The 19806-nt window shown below is 33.9% G+C and overlaps 1 protein-coding gene across 8 annotated transcripts in view; it reads right to left on the bottom strand.

Moving 5' to 3' along the window:
- Nucleotides 1-19806, bottom strand: part of SHOC1 (shortage in chiasmata 1) — a 108851-nt gene that overhangs the window by 5223 nt on the left and 83822 nt on the right. For all 8 annotated transcript variants that reach the window (XM_016961425.3, XM_016961426.3, XM_063788422.1 and 5 more), the window contains 9 exons: nt 16447-16516; nt 15158-15336; nt 13839-13956; nt 12482-12593; nt 10696-10817; nt 8545-8638; nt 2882-3013; nt 2446-2595; nt 200-1160 (listed from right to left, as the gene is read on the bottom strand). In XM_016961425.3, the coding sequence (XP_016816914.1) occupies nt 200-1160; nt 2446-2595; nt 2882-3013; nt 8545-8638; nt 10696-10817; nt 12482-12593; nt 13839-13956; nt 15158-15336; nt 16447-16516 (1938 nt within the window). The remainder of the gene's footprint in view (nt 1-199; nt 1161-2445; nt 2596-2881; nt 3014-8544; nt 8639-10695; nt 10818-12481; nt 12594-13838; nt 13957-15157; nt 15337-16446; nt 16517-19806) is intronic.

Below are 19806 nucleotides of genomic sequence, written 5' to 3'. Positions count from 1 at the left end.
CACTTAAGGTTATAATAATTTAACACAATATATTTTCTTTGCATTTATTTTAGAGTTTAGATTTTCTCTTTTACCCAACAGTTATTAGAGAAGTTTTTTAAATGTAGTAATTAAAACAAAAAAATGTTAAATTTGGAGATGATTTTATCTTTTAAAATTAAATTTGAGAGTAGTTTTATCAACTATTGGATAGTGTTACCTGTTAATGATTCCTTGTCTCCTGAGTTAAATGAAGATTCATGGTGCCTTTTCTGTCCTAAACTTTTTCCAGCTCTTTGGTAGAAATAAAGGCTGTTGAATTCTTTTTGATTTGCATTAGAATCAGAAGCACGAAATAAATCCAAACTGGGGACAGATGGTAATTCTCTCCAGAAAGTCTCATCTTTTGAACTTTCACATGTGAGGCCTTCAGACTCATCTGATAGACATTTTTCCTGATCAGTGAATAAATTACCTTTCTGAGAGTACAATTTGTTACATGCAGTCTGCTGTGCACCATATTGTAAGTTGAACGGGTGATTCTCTTGTTCCCATATATTTTCCTTAAAGTTCCAATGAAGAGGAGATTGAGTGCCCTCTAGTGAAAAGATAGGGTCCGATACATCTTTATTTATGAAACCTTTTGCTTCATGTGTTCTCCTTTTCTGAGAATTTATAAAACGGGGGACAACTGACACTCTCTTCTGAGTGTCAGTTGGTGATTTTATAGTCTCACAGTTCATTTGTGTTAGACCCAAAGAAAAGACATCTGACTCTGAATCACTGTGGTTTAGAAAGGAGTTATAAGCCGGTCTCCTTGATTCTATATTAATTAGAAAAGGAGTATTCTGCCCTATATTAGGTTTACAGCTGGAGTCTTTCCAGTAGCTGGTCTGATTGTATGAAGTCACAGGTGGTAAAAAACTTGAGATTTCTTTTAGTTCCATAATGGAAGAGTTGTCATTCAAAGTGGTGGTTTTGTCTTCCTGCACTGTCTCTCCTAATCCTAAATACTGATAATATTCATTATGTTCTTGAATGACAGAGTCTAAATCAGAAGCTGAACTTTGAGAAGACAAGGTACTAATCTGATTCCTATTTTCCTGAGGTGACGAAATTTGCGGTGATTTTGTTATGGAAGAAGAACCAATCTTGAATAGGGAAGTGATGCTACAAAAATGCTAAAAAATGAATTAATATAATGCAAATGTCAGTTTAGTAAATATAAATAATGATGCTTATCTATATGGAAAGAAGGCAAAATATAAATAGGTAGTCTATTCATAGATATTACATTGATCCAGGTATTAAGAACATGAAATCATTAGGCTCTATTAAAAGAAAAACTCATTGTAATTCATACTTATTTTCTAATCACTTGTAATAGAATTTTTAATAGTCTATTTTTCAGAACAATTTTAGGCTCACAGCAAATACAATAGAATTTTAGTTATACAATTCATACATGAATACTATTTCCTTGATAAGAATTTTAAAATATTACCAGTAAGGCTAAAGTTATCTTTACAGCTAGAATTAAGGGTATGTTAGGACTGTTTGGAAGAGGTAATGTAAATACATGTGAATAGGGTATATAACTGAATTTTCTATGAGCACAATAATATTCCAAAATGATTTAAAGCTGACTATATTGAATTTATCTGTATAAAATAGCTTTAGAATGTATAATATAGGCTGGGGTTTATGGCTCATGCCTGTAATCCTAGCACTTTGGGAGGCCAAGGCAGTTAGATCACTTGAGGTCAGGAGTTTGAGACCAGCCTGGCCAACATGGTGAGACCCTGTCTCTACTAAAAATACAAAACTGAATCAGGTGTGGTGGTGCACAACTGCAGTCCTAGCTGCTCGGGAGGCTGAGGCACGAGAATTGCTTGAACCCAGGAGCTGGAGACTGCAGTGAGCCGAGATCAAGCCATTGCACTCCAGCCTGGGTGACAGAGGGAGACTCCATCTCAAAAAAAAGAAAAAAATACTGTAATCCCAGCACTTTGGGAGGCCAAGGTGGGTGGATCACCTGAGGTCAGGAGTTTGAGACCAGACTGACCAAGATGGTGAAACCCCGTTTCTACAAAAAAAAAAAAAAAAAAAAAAAATTCAAAATTAGCCAGGCATGGTGGTGTATACTTATAATCCCAGCTACTTGGGAGGCTGAGGCAGGAAAATCTCTTGAACTTGGGAGGTGGAGGTTGCAGTGAGCTGAGATTGTACCATTGCACTCCAGCCTGGAAAAATAAATAAATAAAATAAAAAATAAAATAAAATGTATAATTGATAGCTAATGAAACGTCTATATGAAATTTAGTTCAAGTAAATTATTTCTTTGCTATTTGAAGTCCAAAACAATTAAACTTGGATACCTTCATTTTAAAAATCCTATTGTAAAAATAGATACTCAAATCGAAAGGAAATAAATTCATATCATAGTACAGATCTCAAATAACTAACCTTTAACACTTTTTCTGGGACTTCAGGTAGGAGTTCCTGAAGTTGACACAGAGTTGCTAATAATATCCAATGCAGTGAAGGTCCTTTATTTAGCATGAGCTGAGCCACCAATGGGTTAATACATGGAAAATCAAGTAAGTACATTTCTTCCTAGAAAAGAGTTTAAGAAATAATCAGTCAGTAGTCTTTTGAAAGTGAGCCATTTTATTCTACAAGTAAGTACATTTCTTCCTAGAAAAGAGTTTAAGAAATAGTCAGTAGTCTTTCAAAAGTGATCCATTTTATTCTACTCGTTGCAGCAGATTAAAACTTTTGTCATTGCACCTACCACTCAATTTGAGACATTTGGGGGAAAAATGTTACCAGAAAGTAAATTCAAATACAGGTTTTTATATTTGCTTTGCAAATATCTATTTTATACATTTAGAAAATATACCTCAGATGGTGAAACTTTAAGCCAGGATTTATCCAACCATTCATGAGGATCTCTCTTTGAGGTCATTAAACTGTGGTCAGCAATTTGTCGAATTATCAAGGCAGTTGCTTCTACTCCTGGGGCAATTATAAGCTAAAAAATATTTTTTATGTTAGATTATAGGAAATGCTAGGAAACAAAATATAATATTTTTTAAAAAGTTTGTAATTAGAAGATAAAATTAAACAACAGCAGATTCTATCTAATTTTAGATAGAAACTATTGGTTTATCTATGTCCAGGACATTTTATTTATGAGGATAACCAATTTTCATTCCTTATTTAAATGTGATATCCTTGTATTTTTAATTTTTGGAACTAAATCATTTTCATTTCATTTGGCATTTATTAACAGAGTCATTAAAATATAGTGTTATATTTCAACTATATTAGAAAAATCAGCAATTTGAATATCACTAGTAATATTACTATTTTGCTGTTTCCAAAAGTTAAACCTAATAGTTGTCAATTAAAATAAGAATTTTAAAAATATAGTGCAAGATTTTTCAAAGGCAAAGTTAAAAAATAAGGATACTTATAAATGAATTTGATGTTGTATTCAAAAAAGAAAAAATAAGGTTTTGATTTAGAGTAGTCATCATTCCCAGCATTTTGGGAATTGCTCATCTAATATTGGCTTACTGATTCTAAGATACCCCTGCCAAAAATGTGGTGTTTGTGTATATTAAATTTAATTCTAAAAAATAATTTTTCCCATTAGTACAGTAGTAAAAAAAAAAGTGCAGAAAAAATAATTTCATAATATCCTCTGTTTCCTGTCTGACACTGTTTTCCTCCATGCCCGTCTCTCTTCTGAAATGTCAACCTTCTTTTTCTGCTTTTAACAGTTTAGCAGTTTAACGTGAACAGAGAAATACTGCCCCAAATAATCATATCCTGGAAAATAAATATCCTGTACTATAGTGGAAATTTAGTAAACTGTAGAAATCTCACAAAATAATTATGACTTTTTTTCTTTTATAAGAATAGCAAATACAAAACGGTTAGTACACACCTGGGGAGTATATGCATTTTAAAGGATTTTCTTTAAATTACATTATATAGGGAGAATACACAGAAATATATTGTTCAATTCCAAATGTACTTTATTGCTAGTTTTGGGTGTTTTGAGAAGATATGACACTTTCATTTAAATATAAACTTTATTTTAACCCTTTTCCCATTTAGAAAAAAAAGTGCAGCACTCATTTAATTTTACATAAACACGCTCTTTGAGGCTGAAGCAAATCTGACTGATTTTCGATGTGAAAATAAAATATAAAAACTGTGCTTGGAGTTATTTCTAAACAGAACTAACATCAGAATCATCTGAATCATCAGAATTTTCTATTTCGGAAAAATCAGATTCATCAAGGGAGTCTTCAGCCAACAACTGTTTGAGAATGATGTTAACATCACGAGTAGGAATACTATGTTTTCTAAGATTTGACATTTTCAGGGACTGAGAATTACTATATTTTGTAATGGAAATACCACTACTAAAAATAGAATGCTATAAATAGAAAGATGTCTTTTGTTTCCAAAGTTGATATGCTACAGCGATGCAAAAACAATAATAAAAACGAGATATTTCGTGGCAAAGTTGTCTCAGGGTAAACACTGCAGCAACAAGCCTGGCTGGTGAGGATTCTCAGGGCAAATGGGAAAAGGGTTAAAAGCCATAATTTTATGATGGCGGTAATGACAATTAATTTATTAGGGCAGGAATTCTGGGGCTCATGGCTAGATTTGGGAATTCAGGAACCTCCTTAATTTGTTTGCAAAATTTTGCATGTGTGTATTTATGCATTTTCCTGCAAAGATGGTTCATAAGAAAATTACAGAACTTTTAAAAAATTGGAATAACACTTAGCACAACACTAGTAGCAGTATTTTCTTTTAATTTAAGAAAATGTTCTTAAACTTCCTAATACTTCCTTGATTTTCAGGTTCTTCAGATGCCTGAAAATAAAAAGGTGCTAATGGTCCTGATGTGCTCTAAGAGATCAAAAGCCATGCTACTAAATAAAGTAAGGTAAAGCAACAATATGTTCTAAAATAATATGAGTCCAGGGAGCCTCCTTTAATACAACAATGTCATCAAGTCAGGAAAACAGGAGGCTTATGAGTACTGAGGACATACCGATAATAGAGTAAGAGCAAATTGACCATAGTTGCCTCTCAATGTCCATTGAAAAAATGACCTGCTTTTTAGATTATTATGTAAAACCTGAAAAGCTTTTAGAATAGTTTGATCCAGGTGGAAATAGACTTGTTTGGAATGGATTGTTCCTAGGCGGTGCTCCTATTTCATCCCCAAATGCCTTATTTGGATCATGCCCTCCATGGGCCATGTTGCTGTATTTGAATATAGTATCACTCACTGGTATCATATGCCCCAGGCATAGAGGAAAAAAACTTTCTAAAGCATATTTTGCCTGTAATGGTTTACCCTGAGCTGGGAAGAGAAGAAGCTAAATAAGTGGTAAGACCTCACTAGAGACAAATTTACATTTGTCATTCACTTTAGGTAACTTTTCTAAGAATTTTATTTTTGTTTAGTATGCAGCACAGAAACAAAATTATCTGGAATTCCAGTTCAAACAGATCATTTGTTGATTTTCTTAGCAAGTGGTACTTTGAATTCCACTTAGTAGACATTTATTGAATGTTTTTGCTTTGTGCAAAGCACTATGCTAGCTGCTAGGTTTTACAAATAAAAAGAACCTCATTCTTACCCGTCAGGGTGGAGGATATATGAATAAATATCCCCATACCATAATAAGGTATGAACTGTTAGCAGGAGAATGGAAGGAGAGATGATGCATCCTGAGAGAGTAGGATTGGGGCAGGTTTCTATTCTTTCTTTTTTTTTTTTTTTAATTATACTTTAAGTTCTAGAGTACATGTGCACAATGTGCAGGTTTGTTATATATGTATACATGTACCATGTTGGAGTGCTGCCTCCATTAACTCGTCATTTACATTAGGTATATCTCCTAATGCTATCACTCCCACCTCCTGCCACCCCATGACAGGCCCCGGTGTGTGATGTTCCCCATCCTGTGTCCAAGTGTTCTCATTGTTCAATTCCCACCTATGAGTGAGAACATGCAGTGTTTGGTTTTCTGTCCTTGTGACAGTTTGCTCAGAATGATGGTTTCCAGCTTCATCCATGTCCCTACAAAGGACATGGACTCATCCTTTTTTATGGCTGCATAGTACTCCATGATGTATATGTGCCACATTTTCTTAATCCAGTCTATCATTGATGGACATTTGAGTTGGTTCCAAGTCTTTGCTATTGTGAATAGTGCAGCAATAAACATACGTGTGCATATGTCTTTATAGCAGCATGATTTATAATCCTTTGGGTATATACCCAGTAATGGGATGGCTGGGTCAAATGGTATTTCTAGTTCTAGATCCTAGAGGAATCGCCACACTGTCTTCCACAATGGTTGAACTAGTTTACAGTCCCACCAACAGTGTAAAAGTGTTCCTATTTCTCCACATTCTCTCCAGCATCTGTTGTTTCCTGACTTTTTAATGATCGCCATTCTAACTGGTGTGAGATGGTATCTCATTGTGGTTTTGATTTGCATTTATCTGATGGCCAGTGATGATGAGCATTTTTTCTTGTGTCTGTTGGATGCATAAATGTCTTCTTTTGAGAAGTGTCTGTTCATATCTGTTGCCCACTTTTTGATGGGGTTGTTTGATTTTTTCTTGTAAATTTGTTTAAGTTCTTTATAGATTCTGGATATTAGCCCTTTGTCAGATGGGTAGATTGTAAAAATGTTCTCCCATTCTGTAGGTTGTGTGTTCACTCTGATGGTAGTTTCTTTTGCTGTGCAGAAGTTCTTTAGTTTAATTAGATCCCATTTGTCAATTTTGGCTTTTGTTGCCATTGCTTTTTGTGTTTTATTCGTGAAGTTGTTGCCCATGCCTATGTCCTGAATGGTATTGCCTAGGTTTTCTTCTAGGGTTTTTATGGTTTTAGGTCTAACATTTAAGTCTTTAATCCATCTTGAATTAATTTTTCTGTAAGGTGTAAGGAAGAGATCCAGTTTCAGCTTTTTACCTATGGCTAGCCAGTTTTCCCAGCACCATTTATTAAATAAGGAATCCTTTTCCCATTTCTTGTTTTTGTCAGGTTTGTCAAAGATCAGATGGTTGTAGATGTGTGGTATTATTTCTGAGGGCTCTGTTCTGTTCCATTGGTCTATATCTCTGTTTTGGTACCAGTACCATGCTGTTTTGGTTACTGTAGCCTTGTAGTATGGTCTGAAGTCAGGTAGCATGATGTGGGGCAAGTTTCTTAAAGGAGGTAGTGTTTGAACTGGGCAGTGAAAGACAGGTAGAACTCTGACAGCTAGTGGTAAGAGAATCGGGGAATAGTATTCCTGGGGGAAGGCAGGCCAGAATGACATGTTTGTGCAAAGGCTGAGAGGTGACTGTATGGAGGCATATTCAGTAAATGGTGAGTAAAATAATGTTAAAGAAGGAATCACTAAGGGCCACATTGTGGAGGAGTTTGAATCCAGCTGAGTTTGAACTTTATGTTGACTTAAGTGGGAAGCTATGGACAGTCTTTGAGCAAGAAATTCAAATCAACAGCAAATTTTTATCAAGAGACTACTATGTACCTGGCATTGTGCTAGGTTCCAGGAATAAAAAAAATGAATAAATATGTTTCCTTACCTTTAAGGAGCTTATAGTCTAGTGAGTGAAATATTCACAGCTGTATTTCGGAAATGTAATTGGTGTCTATATGTGATGAAGTGGGGAAAGAGTAGAAAAGGGATATTAGTTAGGAAGCTACTTTAAAAATCCAAGTGTGAGGTGATGAAGGCCTGAATTTAGGCCTAGAAGAAGTAGAAGGAGAGACATACTCTAGAGACACTGCAGAGTTAAAAAGAAGACTTAGCTACTAATTAAATTAGAATAGTGATACCATAAACTAAGCTTGTGGGAGGATGAGAAGCTGTGTTTTGGACATGTAGAGTTTGAGGTACTTGTTGGATATTCACGTGGAGATTCCCAGTAGTCTGCTAGAACACAGGTGCAGACCTTAAGAAATGTCAGGAAAAATTTAAGAATTATACTCAGAAATGAAAGCAAAATCTGTGGGAATCTCTAAGTTTATAAAGAAAAGAATGTAATGTGATAATGGAACAGTGCTGAGCCCTGAACTTGGACAAATGTCTAAATTTCAGAGCGGGACACTGAAAAAGGGGGCCAAGGAAAGAGACTGATTAGAGATCACCAATATATTACCCTAGTATATGTCTTAAGAGTTCCATTTACAGCAGATACAAGCTTAGTACATCTTTCATAAGGAACATTTTTAATCAAGGGATATTTATTTTTATTCATATCCTGCTATGTTTAGAGAACATCTGAGTAGTGATAAAGAGAAGAAACATGATTTTAAATTCATTAAATTAAAGCCTTTTGGAACAGAATAATGATAAAATGTTTATTAATTTGAAAACTATTCTTTAGCTTTTAAACAGTTTTTAATTCATTTGCTTAACACTTTTTTCTCATTGGGCACTTAAGTTTGAGTATAATTTTGGTTTATAAAAAATACTTATGAAGAAACACATAGGAAAAGAATACCTTTACATCCAGTTCTTCAGAGTTTAGCCCAAATGAAACCAAAGCTGCATAAATCAGTGCTAGGTGATGAAGTGTCTTTTCTGTAAGCGGATACCTACAAAGAATTATATTACTATTTTTCTATTCATTTGATATCAGATTATATTTATTAAAAATTCATTTTGTTTTCCACATTTCATAATATTTTTAGAATAACCTAGCTAAGACAATACTAGTGTGGCAAATTTGTGGGGGTTTTTTTCCACTCTGTACTCTTGAAAAAACATCTCCATCTCCATTCTTTAATAATACTGTCAAATCTACGGGATACATGTGTGTTAGGGGAGGTGTGGGTTGTGGGAAGAACTTAACCCATCCCTTTCCTGACTCCAGAGATGGCTTTATGACCAAATCCTAGCCAACTAGAATACTCCATCCCCCTGGTCAAAGTAACAGGTTCAGACATGGACACATGACCAGAACCAGGATACGTGGAATCCTCCCAGAATTCCCTAAACTGTTAGAAAATGCATCTTTTTCTTTTCCTTCTGTGGTTACTAAGCAGGTCAGATGTAAGTGCTGAACGGTGGGTAGATATTTCTACTACCTTTACCCACTTTATGTACCCTAAGCAACAAAGAGGAAATTACTAGCTTGTATTATGAAGAAGTCCAGAGGAAGCCATTGTTGGATTCTGGGACTCAAAACAATACCATCAAGATAATGGCTCTCTTTATTTCTTGGCTCTTCTTTCCTGTTTTGGATTCTTTCTCAGATTCACTGTTTCCATATAAGAAGCTGATAAGAACACTGTGCCTAAACTGTTGACAAACAATGTAGTTTCTGTTGAACATCTGCTTTTCTTCTTAGAGTCTAGAACTTTGATTAAGTGCCAGGCAGAGGATGCCTACTAGACCAGCCCTTAAAAAAAACCCTGGGCAATGTGTGTCTAATGAGCTCGTCTGGTAGAGAAAATTTTACAAGTGTTATAACTGTTTGTTGCTGAGGAAGTTAAGCACATCCTGTATGACTCTACTAGGAGAGGACTCTTAGAAGCTTTCTCCTAGTTTCCTCTGGACTTTGCCCCATGAGCCTTTTTCCTTTGCTGACTTTGCATTATAGGCTTTGTATTGTAACTTTGCACCATAATAAATCATAGCCATGAATACAGCTATATACTGAGTCCTCCTAGCAAACTATCAAACCTAGTATGGTCTCAGGGACCCCTGACACTCTTACTCAAACAAGAATTAATGGCATGAACACTAACGTAATTCAAACAATTTCTTTTGTATTTTCAGTTTTCCTAATTTGGTCAGTTGATTAAGATACTTCCTAAATGTTCTAATTCTCTAAAAATATGAATCTGAGATACCTAGAGGTCTGAAATCATTATATTTTATAATATATGATTGTGAATATTTATTCACTCTTTACATCTTGAACATAAAACTATCTCAGAATATTAGATAATTATTTTCATGAAAATCTGGGTAAAAATAAGTTTGAATCTCCTTTTATTCTCTCTTGTACCTCAATTGCACTACTAGAACCATAGGTAGACAGTAATCTAAAACAACTTTTAAAAATTTCCAAATAAGTTATTTATCCAGAACACTTCCAAGTTCCAGATAAAGCTTAAAATGCTTTACAGGAAAGTTCAAAGCTTAAAATGCTTTACGCCCTTTATTATTCTTCAAAATGAAGGTTTTAGACCGGAAATATTATTTTTCAGTTCTGGTAGAAGGGAAAAACCAGGTTAAATCACTTGGTAGAAGTTATTTGTTAATAGAAGGAGGAATAAAAAACAAGGTATTTAGACTCTTATATTCGAACTTATACCAACCTGATAACAAGTGTATACAAAAAATTTAGTACAGTAGTTAGACAGAAATCAGACAAGTCCAGAATTACAAAATAATAAAATACTTAAAGCAGCAATTCTTAGTGAGATGGGGGAAGGGAGGATGGCTTTCATAGAATGTCCAGGGAAACGTATCATCTCCAAAATTCAAATTTGTTTTCCTGTGATCATACCTCCAGCTTGAAAATCCTTGACTTAAAGCAAACTAGATGAGCATGCAGAAAATTGCATAGCCATTTCCATTCAAATAAGAGGACTTAGGATTAAGAAATACGAACATAACTTTGGATGAAGAAATGTTTACCTACTCTGAATTTAATGTTTCTTTGGTATATAAAATTATCCAACAATATCTGTACTGTAATGATAATGCCATCAGCCTCATAATGATATTGTCTGATGCCTTCTCACAATTCAATTCTTCTAGATCCTATCAGAAAATAAAGAAAATGTAAAAATTCATTAGGTTGAACAGTTACTATGAAATTATGTTATCATTATTTCAAGAATCTATGACATATAAATAAGTTGAAAAGAGGCATGGGTATGAGCCCCCATTTCATGGAAAAATTAAAATCATGCAGGAAGTAGTAGGAGAAAAGCTACAGCAGACATAAAACACCTAATGACAGCTTCAGCAAGGAAGGCTCCTGAATCTCCCAAGGTCCTAGATATGAAGAAAGTAGCCTATGGAGTGCCCCTAGTTTGGCACGCCATAGGCTAGTCCAATTTTCTATTGCCTTTGGAATAATCAGATCCTAGTCCTTTGTGGATGCAAGTCCTTTGTGGACTAGGATCTGGTCACTCTAAAGGCAACAGAAAATATGTTTAAAACCTATGAGATGATGTGCACTGCATGGTTATTCAGAGGAGAGGAGAAAGCAGCAGTTAATGGACTTTCTGGGAATCTCTACCTAATGGTATGGAATCTCCTTTTCCTTTAACATAAGTAATTTTTGATACATTAAGGAATTCAAAAAATGACCTTCCTCTAACAATAAGTTATATAATTGGATTACAACAGTTTTGCCAGCCAGGCACAGTAGCTCATGCCTATAATCCCAGCACTTTGGGAGGCTGAAGTGAGAGGATCACTTGAAGCCAAGAGTTCAAGACCACCCTGGGCAACATAGCACAACACTGTCCCTACAAAAAATTAAAAAGTTAGCTGGGTGCGGTGGAGCGTGCCTGTAGTCCCAGCTACTTGGGAGGCTGAGATAGGAGGATCACTCGAGCCCAGGAGTTCGAGCCTGCAGTGAGCTATGATCATGTCATTGCACTCCGGGCTGGGCAATGGTGTGAGACCCTATCTCTAAAAACAAACAAACAAACAAACAAACAAACAAACAGTTTTGCCAAACAGAAAAATATTGTTTAAGAACTTTAAATATACAAGACACAGTATCTCTTAAAAATCTCTAGTAGAGTTGTGTTTTTCCATCATATAATTCTTATAACATTTGCTTATCAAAACACATATTGGCCATTAATATATAGCAATATTTATACTGCATATCATCAAACCTGGTTTCTGCTCCCACTCCCACCCCAATAAATTAATTTCTTTTCAGTTGATTCTCCAATCAAGCAAACATATCAGGGAGATTCACCCAAGAATTTATACATAGAAAATTCCAAACTATATGAACTTTTGAAGAGAAATTCTCTTTCTAAAAACTAGCTTACTTAGAGACAACTCCTGTTTACACTGGAAATGCAATGAATGATTGGAAATTCAATATTATCAATCATCAATTAATACACTATCTCCTTGTAATAAAAGTGGCTGGAAATTGCTTTTTTAAAGCTTTCAATACTATAATTATTCTATAAATATACTTAAAATAGGTTAATATACAATATTAAATATTCTTTATTTGCCCTATCTTCTTAAAGTATGTTAAAAAGCTATAAGGCATCAGAGAAGTTTGATAATAGTCATTTTCCACAGTGACAATTTTAGCACTTGTGGCCCATTTGCAAAATTTAGAAGAAATCACTTATAGTTAAACTTCCTACAGAAAAGATAATAACAAATTACATAGCCATATATTTTAGTCTATTTTAGTTTATATATTTTCTACCTAGTTTTACCTGCAAAATTATGGCAGTGTGTTCATCAATTGTCACCACTACATAACGCTCTGAACTTCCAAAGAGTTTCAATGACTCACTGCAGCCTCTCTCTACTAGTGAGATGTTATAGCTGTAAAATACAATATTCTTGAGTGAAAAAATGAAATGCTAATAAAATTATTTAAGAAAAGTTGTAGTTCCTTCCTGCATGTTAAGTTATTTGGATTTCTATGCTTTTTCTTTTACATGTCAATTTGTTCTACTTTATAAAATTTGAAGAATAAAGTTATGATTTATTCAGTATATAAAACAAATCAGCTGAGATGTGTGTTGCCTTAGGCATTGTGCTAAATGTTACTGCATGTAACACTATTACAAATGTTTTGACCAATTTATTCCAGCTCTTTAAATAATAATTCATGAAATCAAAACATTATGGGACTAAAATATTCTGCATTTATCAGAATTTCCTTTTTTTATTCCTTAAAAATGGCTTACATTTTAAGCACTTTTTATTTTATTACTGTATATTGTTATTTTTAGAGACAGCTCTGTTGCCCAGCCTGGAGTGCAGTGGTGCTATCTATCATGGCTCACTGTAGCCTTGAATTCCTGGGCTCAATCGAACCTCTCATCTCAGCCTCCTAAGTTGCTGGTACTACAGGTACATACCATCATGCCCTTAACTACCTTTTATAAGCTCATAGTTTCCTATGAATGCTCCACAGCCTTAATGTATAAAAACAAAAGCATGGAACATACATCTGCATTTTAACTAAGGTAACAGTACAATTATCCTTCCTTGATATGGATCTCAAGGTCCAACATTCCTGTGACAACTTGTGTGTTATGATAAAGTGTTTTATGATTTTATAACATCTAATGTTGGTATGACCTTAGATCTAAAGATTTAAAACCTTGAGAATTCATTTAGAACTTCACAGTCCTGTTTCCTAGGCAGTAAAGTTCTCTAAACAAGAATACTCATTCTCAATATTATCAATGACTCAAAGACATGAACATATAATTCACAGAAAAAAGCATACAAAATGTTCATATTTGCTGGTAACAAAAGAAATGCAAGTAAAACATGAATTTAAACAAAAATTAAATATTATTTTTGTCCATAAAATTGATATTACCCAAAAATATAATATTCAATAATTATGAGGGTGTGGTATAGGGAAAGAAGTATACATTGATATAAACTCTCTGGAAAAGTATTCTTTTGTGATATAATTCCAGGCTTGAATCACAGACACATGGAGACACATATACAGCATAATATTTAGCCTATCGGAATATATATATACACACACACACATATATATATATAATGTACACTTTTGTTAAAATTGTGAAATCAATAACTTACTTGGATTCTAGCAGCTGAAGTATGTCTGGAGTATTAAGAAGTCCTTCAGATGCAAAAAACACATATGGAATCTGAATTTCCAAAAGAAAACCTCCAAATCTATCCAGCAAGGTGCTTCCTAAATAAGAGAAAATTTATAAATATTTCTCTTTTATTCTCATCTCCCAGCTCTTTCTCTTTTTTTTTACTAAACATGAGGATAAGTAGGAGTAGTATAAAAATAATATTCAATGTAAAAAATCAGAAACAGAATAAAGACAGGCTTGAAGAAGAAAATAAAAACCATGTTATCCTACCTAGAAATAAGTTAATAGAGTTTACTAATACCACTATACACTAAAAACAGAGTTTTGCATATATTTCCAGACTTTTTTCAGTATATTTTCTTGCTTATACTCACACATGTACACTCACTTCAATAAAGAGAAAAAATAGGGTCATTCTCTACCTGAAATGTTGAAACTTGCTTTATTCACTTAAGTATATATTGGGCATGTGCTGTATTAAACATATACTGATTTACATAAAGATTTTAAATTATGTGCAATAACCCATAGGGAAAACATTTTACAGATCAATAAGAAAAGAATAAATACCTCAATAGATACATGGTCAAAAGATATACACAGGTAATTTATAAAAGAATAGTTACACAAGATCAATTCCAAATAAACCATTATGGTGACCGTATTTTTAGAAATGAGTTGGAATGTCTCAGAATCTATTTAGACTTCCCACTCATATTTGAGGTGAATAGAAAATAATCGATGGCAAGTACTGAGAGAGATGCACTCTCACATTGAGTGCATTTTATACTCAAAATGTATCAGATTTATGGATCTGAGAATTCACAGCCTTAGTCATGACTGACAAATACAAAGAAATAAAGTGATATATGAAGTGGTTTAGACTTTCTTCTAAGTATTTGTAGATAATTTGTTTTACACATTAAAATTTTCTGAATCAGTTAGCATATTATTACACAACTGTCCCCTAAAAATCAATAAAAATACTATTGCATAAAAGCTATCAGATTAAGATTGGATATAAATGTAATAAACTTGTGCTATTATAAGTAAAATTTAGAAGTTAGATAAAGGAATGAAAACATATAATTAGTAAAGCTTACTTTACAAATGAGGACTATGAGGTAAGAGACAGTTAAAGGACTACCCCAGGTCACACAGATAGTGGTGGGGTTAGAGGTTGAACTCAAGGCTTCTAATGTCACAGCTTATTTTTATCTATAAATCATAAACAAAAAATAGAAAATTTTCATTCTAATAAAGCAAAAAAAGGATTTTGGCTTATATTCTTACTTTCTAAAACTGTGTCTGGAAGAATCACTTTAAAGGCCGTGTAAGGAATATTCAACTCTTTGCAGTGTTTAGTCCAACAAGAGTCTTCCACATAATTGTATTCCACCACAAATGAGAACTTACTCCAGGGGAAATCTGCTCCAATATATTGATTATGTACAACTACACAGGAACTTATACTAAAGACAAAAGAGAGCCAAGAAAATGGCATTATACTTGTGTTATTATTTGGTTGAACTATTAAAAGATGACTGTTTTCTGGCTGTTCCATCCTTCTCTAATCTATGCCTCATCTTAGAAAGGCACTGGTGCGTTTTCTGTTGATTTGCTCTTCAATTGTGTTAATTTCTTTATATTTTTCTTCTTAATGATCATACATTTTTATACCAGGATATAAAAACCTGTAACCTATTTCATATCCTCAAATGGGAGACAGCCTGATTTTATTACCTGAGTACTATCAATAAGAGAAATCAGCATGAAAAATCAGTCTCATTTTCTTACAAATATAAGGTCTTAATCTTAGATAATTACATAATAGGATATTATCTGGCAACTTTAAAATGGGATTTTTTTTTCTTAATGGGCTTCATAAATGATTTAACAACAAAAAAAAGATGGACACTTAAATATCATAAATTTAGCTTTCTTTTCTAATAAAATTTCATAAACATTTTCAAATCTCATAAAACATACCACCTACTATAATTAAAATTCTCTATTGCTGCTATCTAGAGCAATCTAGATAAAAAGTTAAAAAGTACCTATGTCCAGTTTTTATGGGCTTCTATTTGATTTACATTTTAAACATTATTTGGATCCCAATATTTGAAAAAAATAATTTCTTGTAAAATGAGGCAAAATAAAGAGTTTTACACAATTCAACACTTGATTTATTATTAGCAGGCCCTTACTGAAAGAATTTCTAAAGGATATACTTCAGGAAGGAGAACCCTGAAGAAAGAAGATGTAAAAAACAATGCTGAGCAAAGAAACTGGTAGAAATATACTCTAAATAGGCACTTCTGTACTACAATAACAATATTATTATTATTATTTGGGGATATTAAAATAAGATTGAATTAAATTTCTGGACACCAATAACATATAATACACAGGACAATGATCAGAATTAAAGTGCCCTATGTAAAGCATTTTTCAGGAAGAGGGTAGAGGCATTGCTTAATTTCAGATTTTGTTAAATTTTTAAAGTTAACTTCTAGGAAGATTTTGCTTTTCCTGTGAAACTGGTACGTTTGTTCCTCACAGATGAAGGAATGAATTTTTACCCCTTTAAAACACCTTCAGATTCCAGAAAATCTTTTCTTTCATTTGAATGAAGGACAGTCAGTGTTAAACCTGTTGGAAAAAAGAATAATTTTTTTCAGTGTCTTGTTCAGATACATATTTTTGGTATGTCATATATTTCACTACCATAAAAATGAATTAAAAATCTGTGAATAACAAAACTGCTTAAAATACAATTTGCTAGATTATTTTTCTAAGTTTAGCATATCAGAAACTTTGAACCATAACCAATATTTCTCTTGTGTGTATACATACAGCATGGAAATTCTAAATTTATTATATAAAATAATAAAATTGATTAAAAACTTATTTTTGTTAATTTTTAATTTTTTTTTTTTCTTTTTGAGACAGAGTCTCGCTCTGTCACCCAGGCTGGAGTTCTGTGGTGCGATCTTGGCTCACTGCAACTTCCGCCTCCTGGGTTGAAAGAATTCTCCTGCCTCAGCCTCCCAAGAAGCTGGGATGACAAGTGCCTGCCACCACGCCCAGCCAATTTTTGTATTTTTAGTAGAGACAGCGTTTCACCATGTTGGTCAGGCTGGTCTTAAACTCCTGACCTCAAGTGAACCCCCACCTCAGCCTCCCAAAGTGCTGGGATTACAGGCACGAGCCACCGCACCCCATAGAAACTTAATTTTAAAGTAAGCAAATTAAACACTCACCAATCCTATGCAGTTAATTTTGTTTTGCTAAATATCAGGGTGGATTTTATCTTTGTTCTCTAGCCAAAAATTTAAGTACATAACTAAATAAGAGACTGTATTTCAATGTAATAGGAATGCCTTTATTCTCTTTCTACTGAGTATTTAGAAGCAGAACACTTATTGGGAACTGTTTCTTAGATTCACTCTTGCTTCTCATACTTTAAATTTCTTATTTTACTAATGTTTAAACAAAATATAATAAATTTCAAAATATTCTGTACCCATCCACACAATTTATTTTTGGTAGACATAATTGATTCAAGAATGGCTAATTCTAGTTCAAATAAATTATATACTCTATTAGTGTATTTTTTCAACCATAAAGTTGACGAAGGTGTGATATAATAATAATGGAGTAATGGTTAATAATTTCATATAACTTTACTTGACATGACAATAGTTCTGGTAGTGATAAGAAGTGAGTACTATTTCTCTTTTATAATTCATAAGGTGATTCTTCTATTTAAAACCTAATCTGGCTGTGTGCAGTGGCTCACACCTGTAATCCCAGCACTTTGGGAGGCCGAGATGGTTGGATCACCTGAGGTCAGGAGTTCGAGACCAGCCTGGCCAACATGGCGAAGCCCTGTCTCTACTAAAAAAATACAAAATTAGCTGGGCATGGTGGCGCAGGCCTGTAATTCCAGCTACCCGGGAGGGTAAGGCAGGAGAATGGCTTGAATCTGGGAGGCAGAGGTTGCAGTAAGCCGAGATCGTGCCATTGCACTCCAGCCTGGGCAACAAGAGTGAAACTCAAAAAAACAAAACAAAACAAAAAACAAACAAACCTAATCTGCTTAAATGATTGTATTTGCTATGATCCCAAAGCAGATTAATTACTTGGTAAGTGCAGTACTAGATCTTACAAACGCATAGAAAACAGAAATACGTTTTTACTTTCCAACACTAGGCAGAAAAAAAAAAGCCTTGCTTCCAGAAACTGAAGATAATTGCCACTCTGAAAAAGAGTAAAAACATCTTCCAGTTTATAGACTCAAAATTTTTGTGTCAGTAGACCTTGTTGAAATGAAGATAACAAGCTCATTGATTACATAATCCTGAATGCCAAAAGAGACAGGAGTATTCAGCATGAAACCCAGATATGTGATACAGAGTAATAATCTGTCAATAAGGGTGACTATAGTCAGTAATAACTTAATTGTACATTTTAAAGTAAAAAGTGTAACTGAGTTGTCTGTAACTCAAAGGATAAATGCTTGAGGGGATGGAGGGGATTCTCCATAATGGGCTTATTTCACATTGCATGCCTGTATCAAAACATCTCATGTGCCCCATAAATTTATACACCTACTATGTTCCCACAAAAACTAAAACTAAAAAAAAATCTGTCAGTGTATCTTCAGTAACATCAAAGGAGAAGGTGTCCCACTGAGTAGGTTTAAATATTCTTCTCTGTGGAGCAGGCATATTTCCTCAGGTTCTTCACAAAAACACTCCTTTGGTTATCCAAATCCCTTTCTTTTATAGTGCAAACATTGCTCAGCACTTTCCTGATTTTTTAAAAAAATGTTTCCAATTACCCTGATTACAGACAACTGTGGTAGTCTCAGCCCCATAACTGTTAACTATTGCTCTAACATTTTGGTACTAGTAAGGATCTTATGAATTTGGTGGATACAAATCATCTTCCCAGGATTGGAAAACTGAATGAAATAATAAGATCCAAGTTTACAAATCTGGACTCTAGATACATGATAACTTCGTCAAGAAATAGCACCTTATAAGACTCTGCTTGAGAGACCTTTCCATTCTCACATTACCATAATTTAAAATATTAGTTAACTTCCTGCACCGATGAGCAGATCTATGGGCTACATTTGTATATTTCGGTTCAGTCTTTTTCACTAGTTTTAGTGTGTACTAGGTATATAGAGAGGCACTAATTGGCACATTCATTTGTTCAATAAACTTTTATCAAGTGCCTTCTATGTTGTGGGCATTTTCCTGATTGCTGGGAATAAAAATTAGGGTATGATCTGAATCCCCCAAAAGCAGACATTTTAGTGAGGAAAACAGATAAGAGGATCATTTCTAAGGGTGATAACACCCTTATAGCCTGGGGTGGGAAGTGGTGCATTAGAAGTATGCACATAATGGCCTGAGAGCACAGAGGAAAAGCATTGAAATCAAGCCTTCCTGAACAAATGTTTTAATTAATTTTTTAAAAATGTGTAGGAGTTAGCTTCCTAACAAAGGGGGAAGAATATTCTTATAGCAGGAACAAGAGGTATAAAGGCATAGAAATATGAAACAGCATGATAGTTTGGTAAGGTAAGAGTAAAGAACTATTTTAGGAGATGAAGATGGCAAAAGATGCAGCTTATAGAAGGAAGAGAAACGGTAACCAAAGGGTGACATAAGTTGACAGTGGTGTTTTATTTTATTTTTAAGACTGAAGGGCTTAAACATTAAGGAAAAGAGTAATTAGAGAGAAAGGTTGGGCTAGGAAATAACTGATGGAACAAAGTGCTTGAGACTGTAGGAGGAGATGGTATCCAAAGCACAAGTGAAAGATTGGTCTTCAAAGGGAGGTTCATTTCTATAGAGAAAAGAGGAAAGGATAAAGAACAGAGAGAAATGCAGGTAAGTGGTAAGTCTGTAAATGGTGATAGAGAC

The sequence above is a fragment of the Pan troglodytes genome, chromosome 11, assembly GCF_028858775.2.
Source record: "Pan troglodytes isolate AG18354 chromosome 11, NHGRI_mPanTro3-v2.0_pri, whole genome shotgun sequence".
Lineage (NCBI taxonomy): Eukaryota > Metazoa > Chordata > Mammalia > Primates > Hominidae > Pan > Pan troglodytes.
Note: the sequence above shows the minus strand (reverse complement) of the source record. Positions and strands in the feature narration are given on the sequence as shown.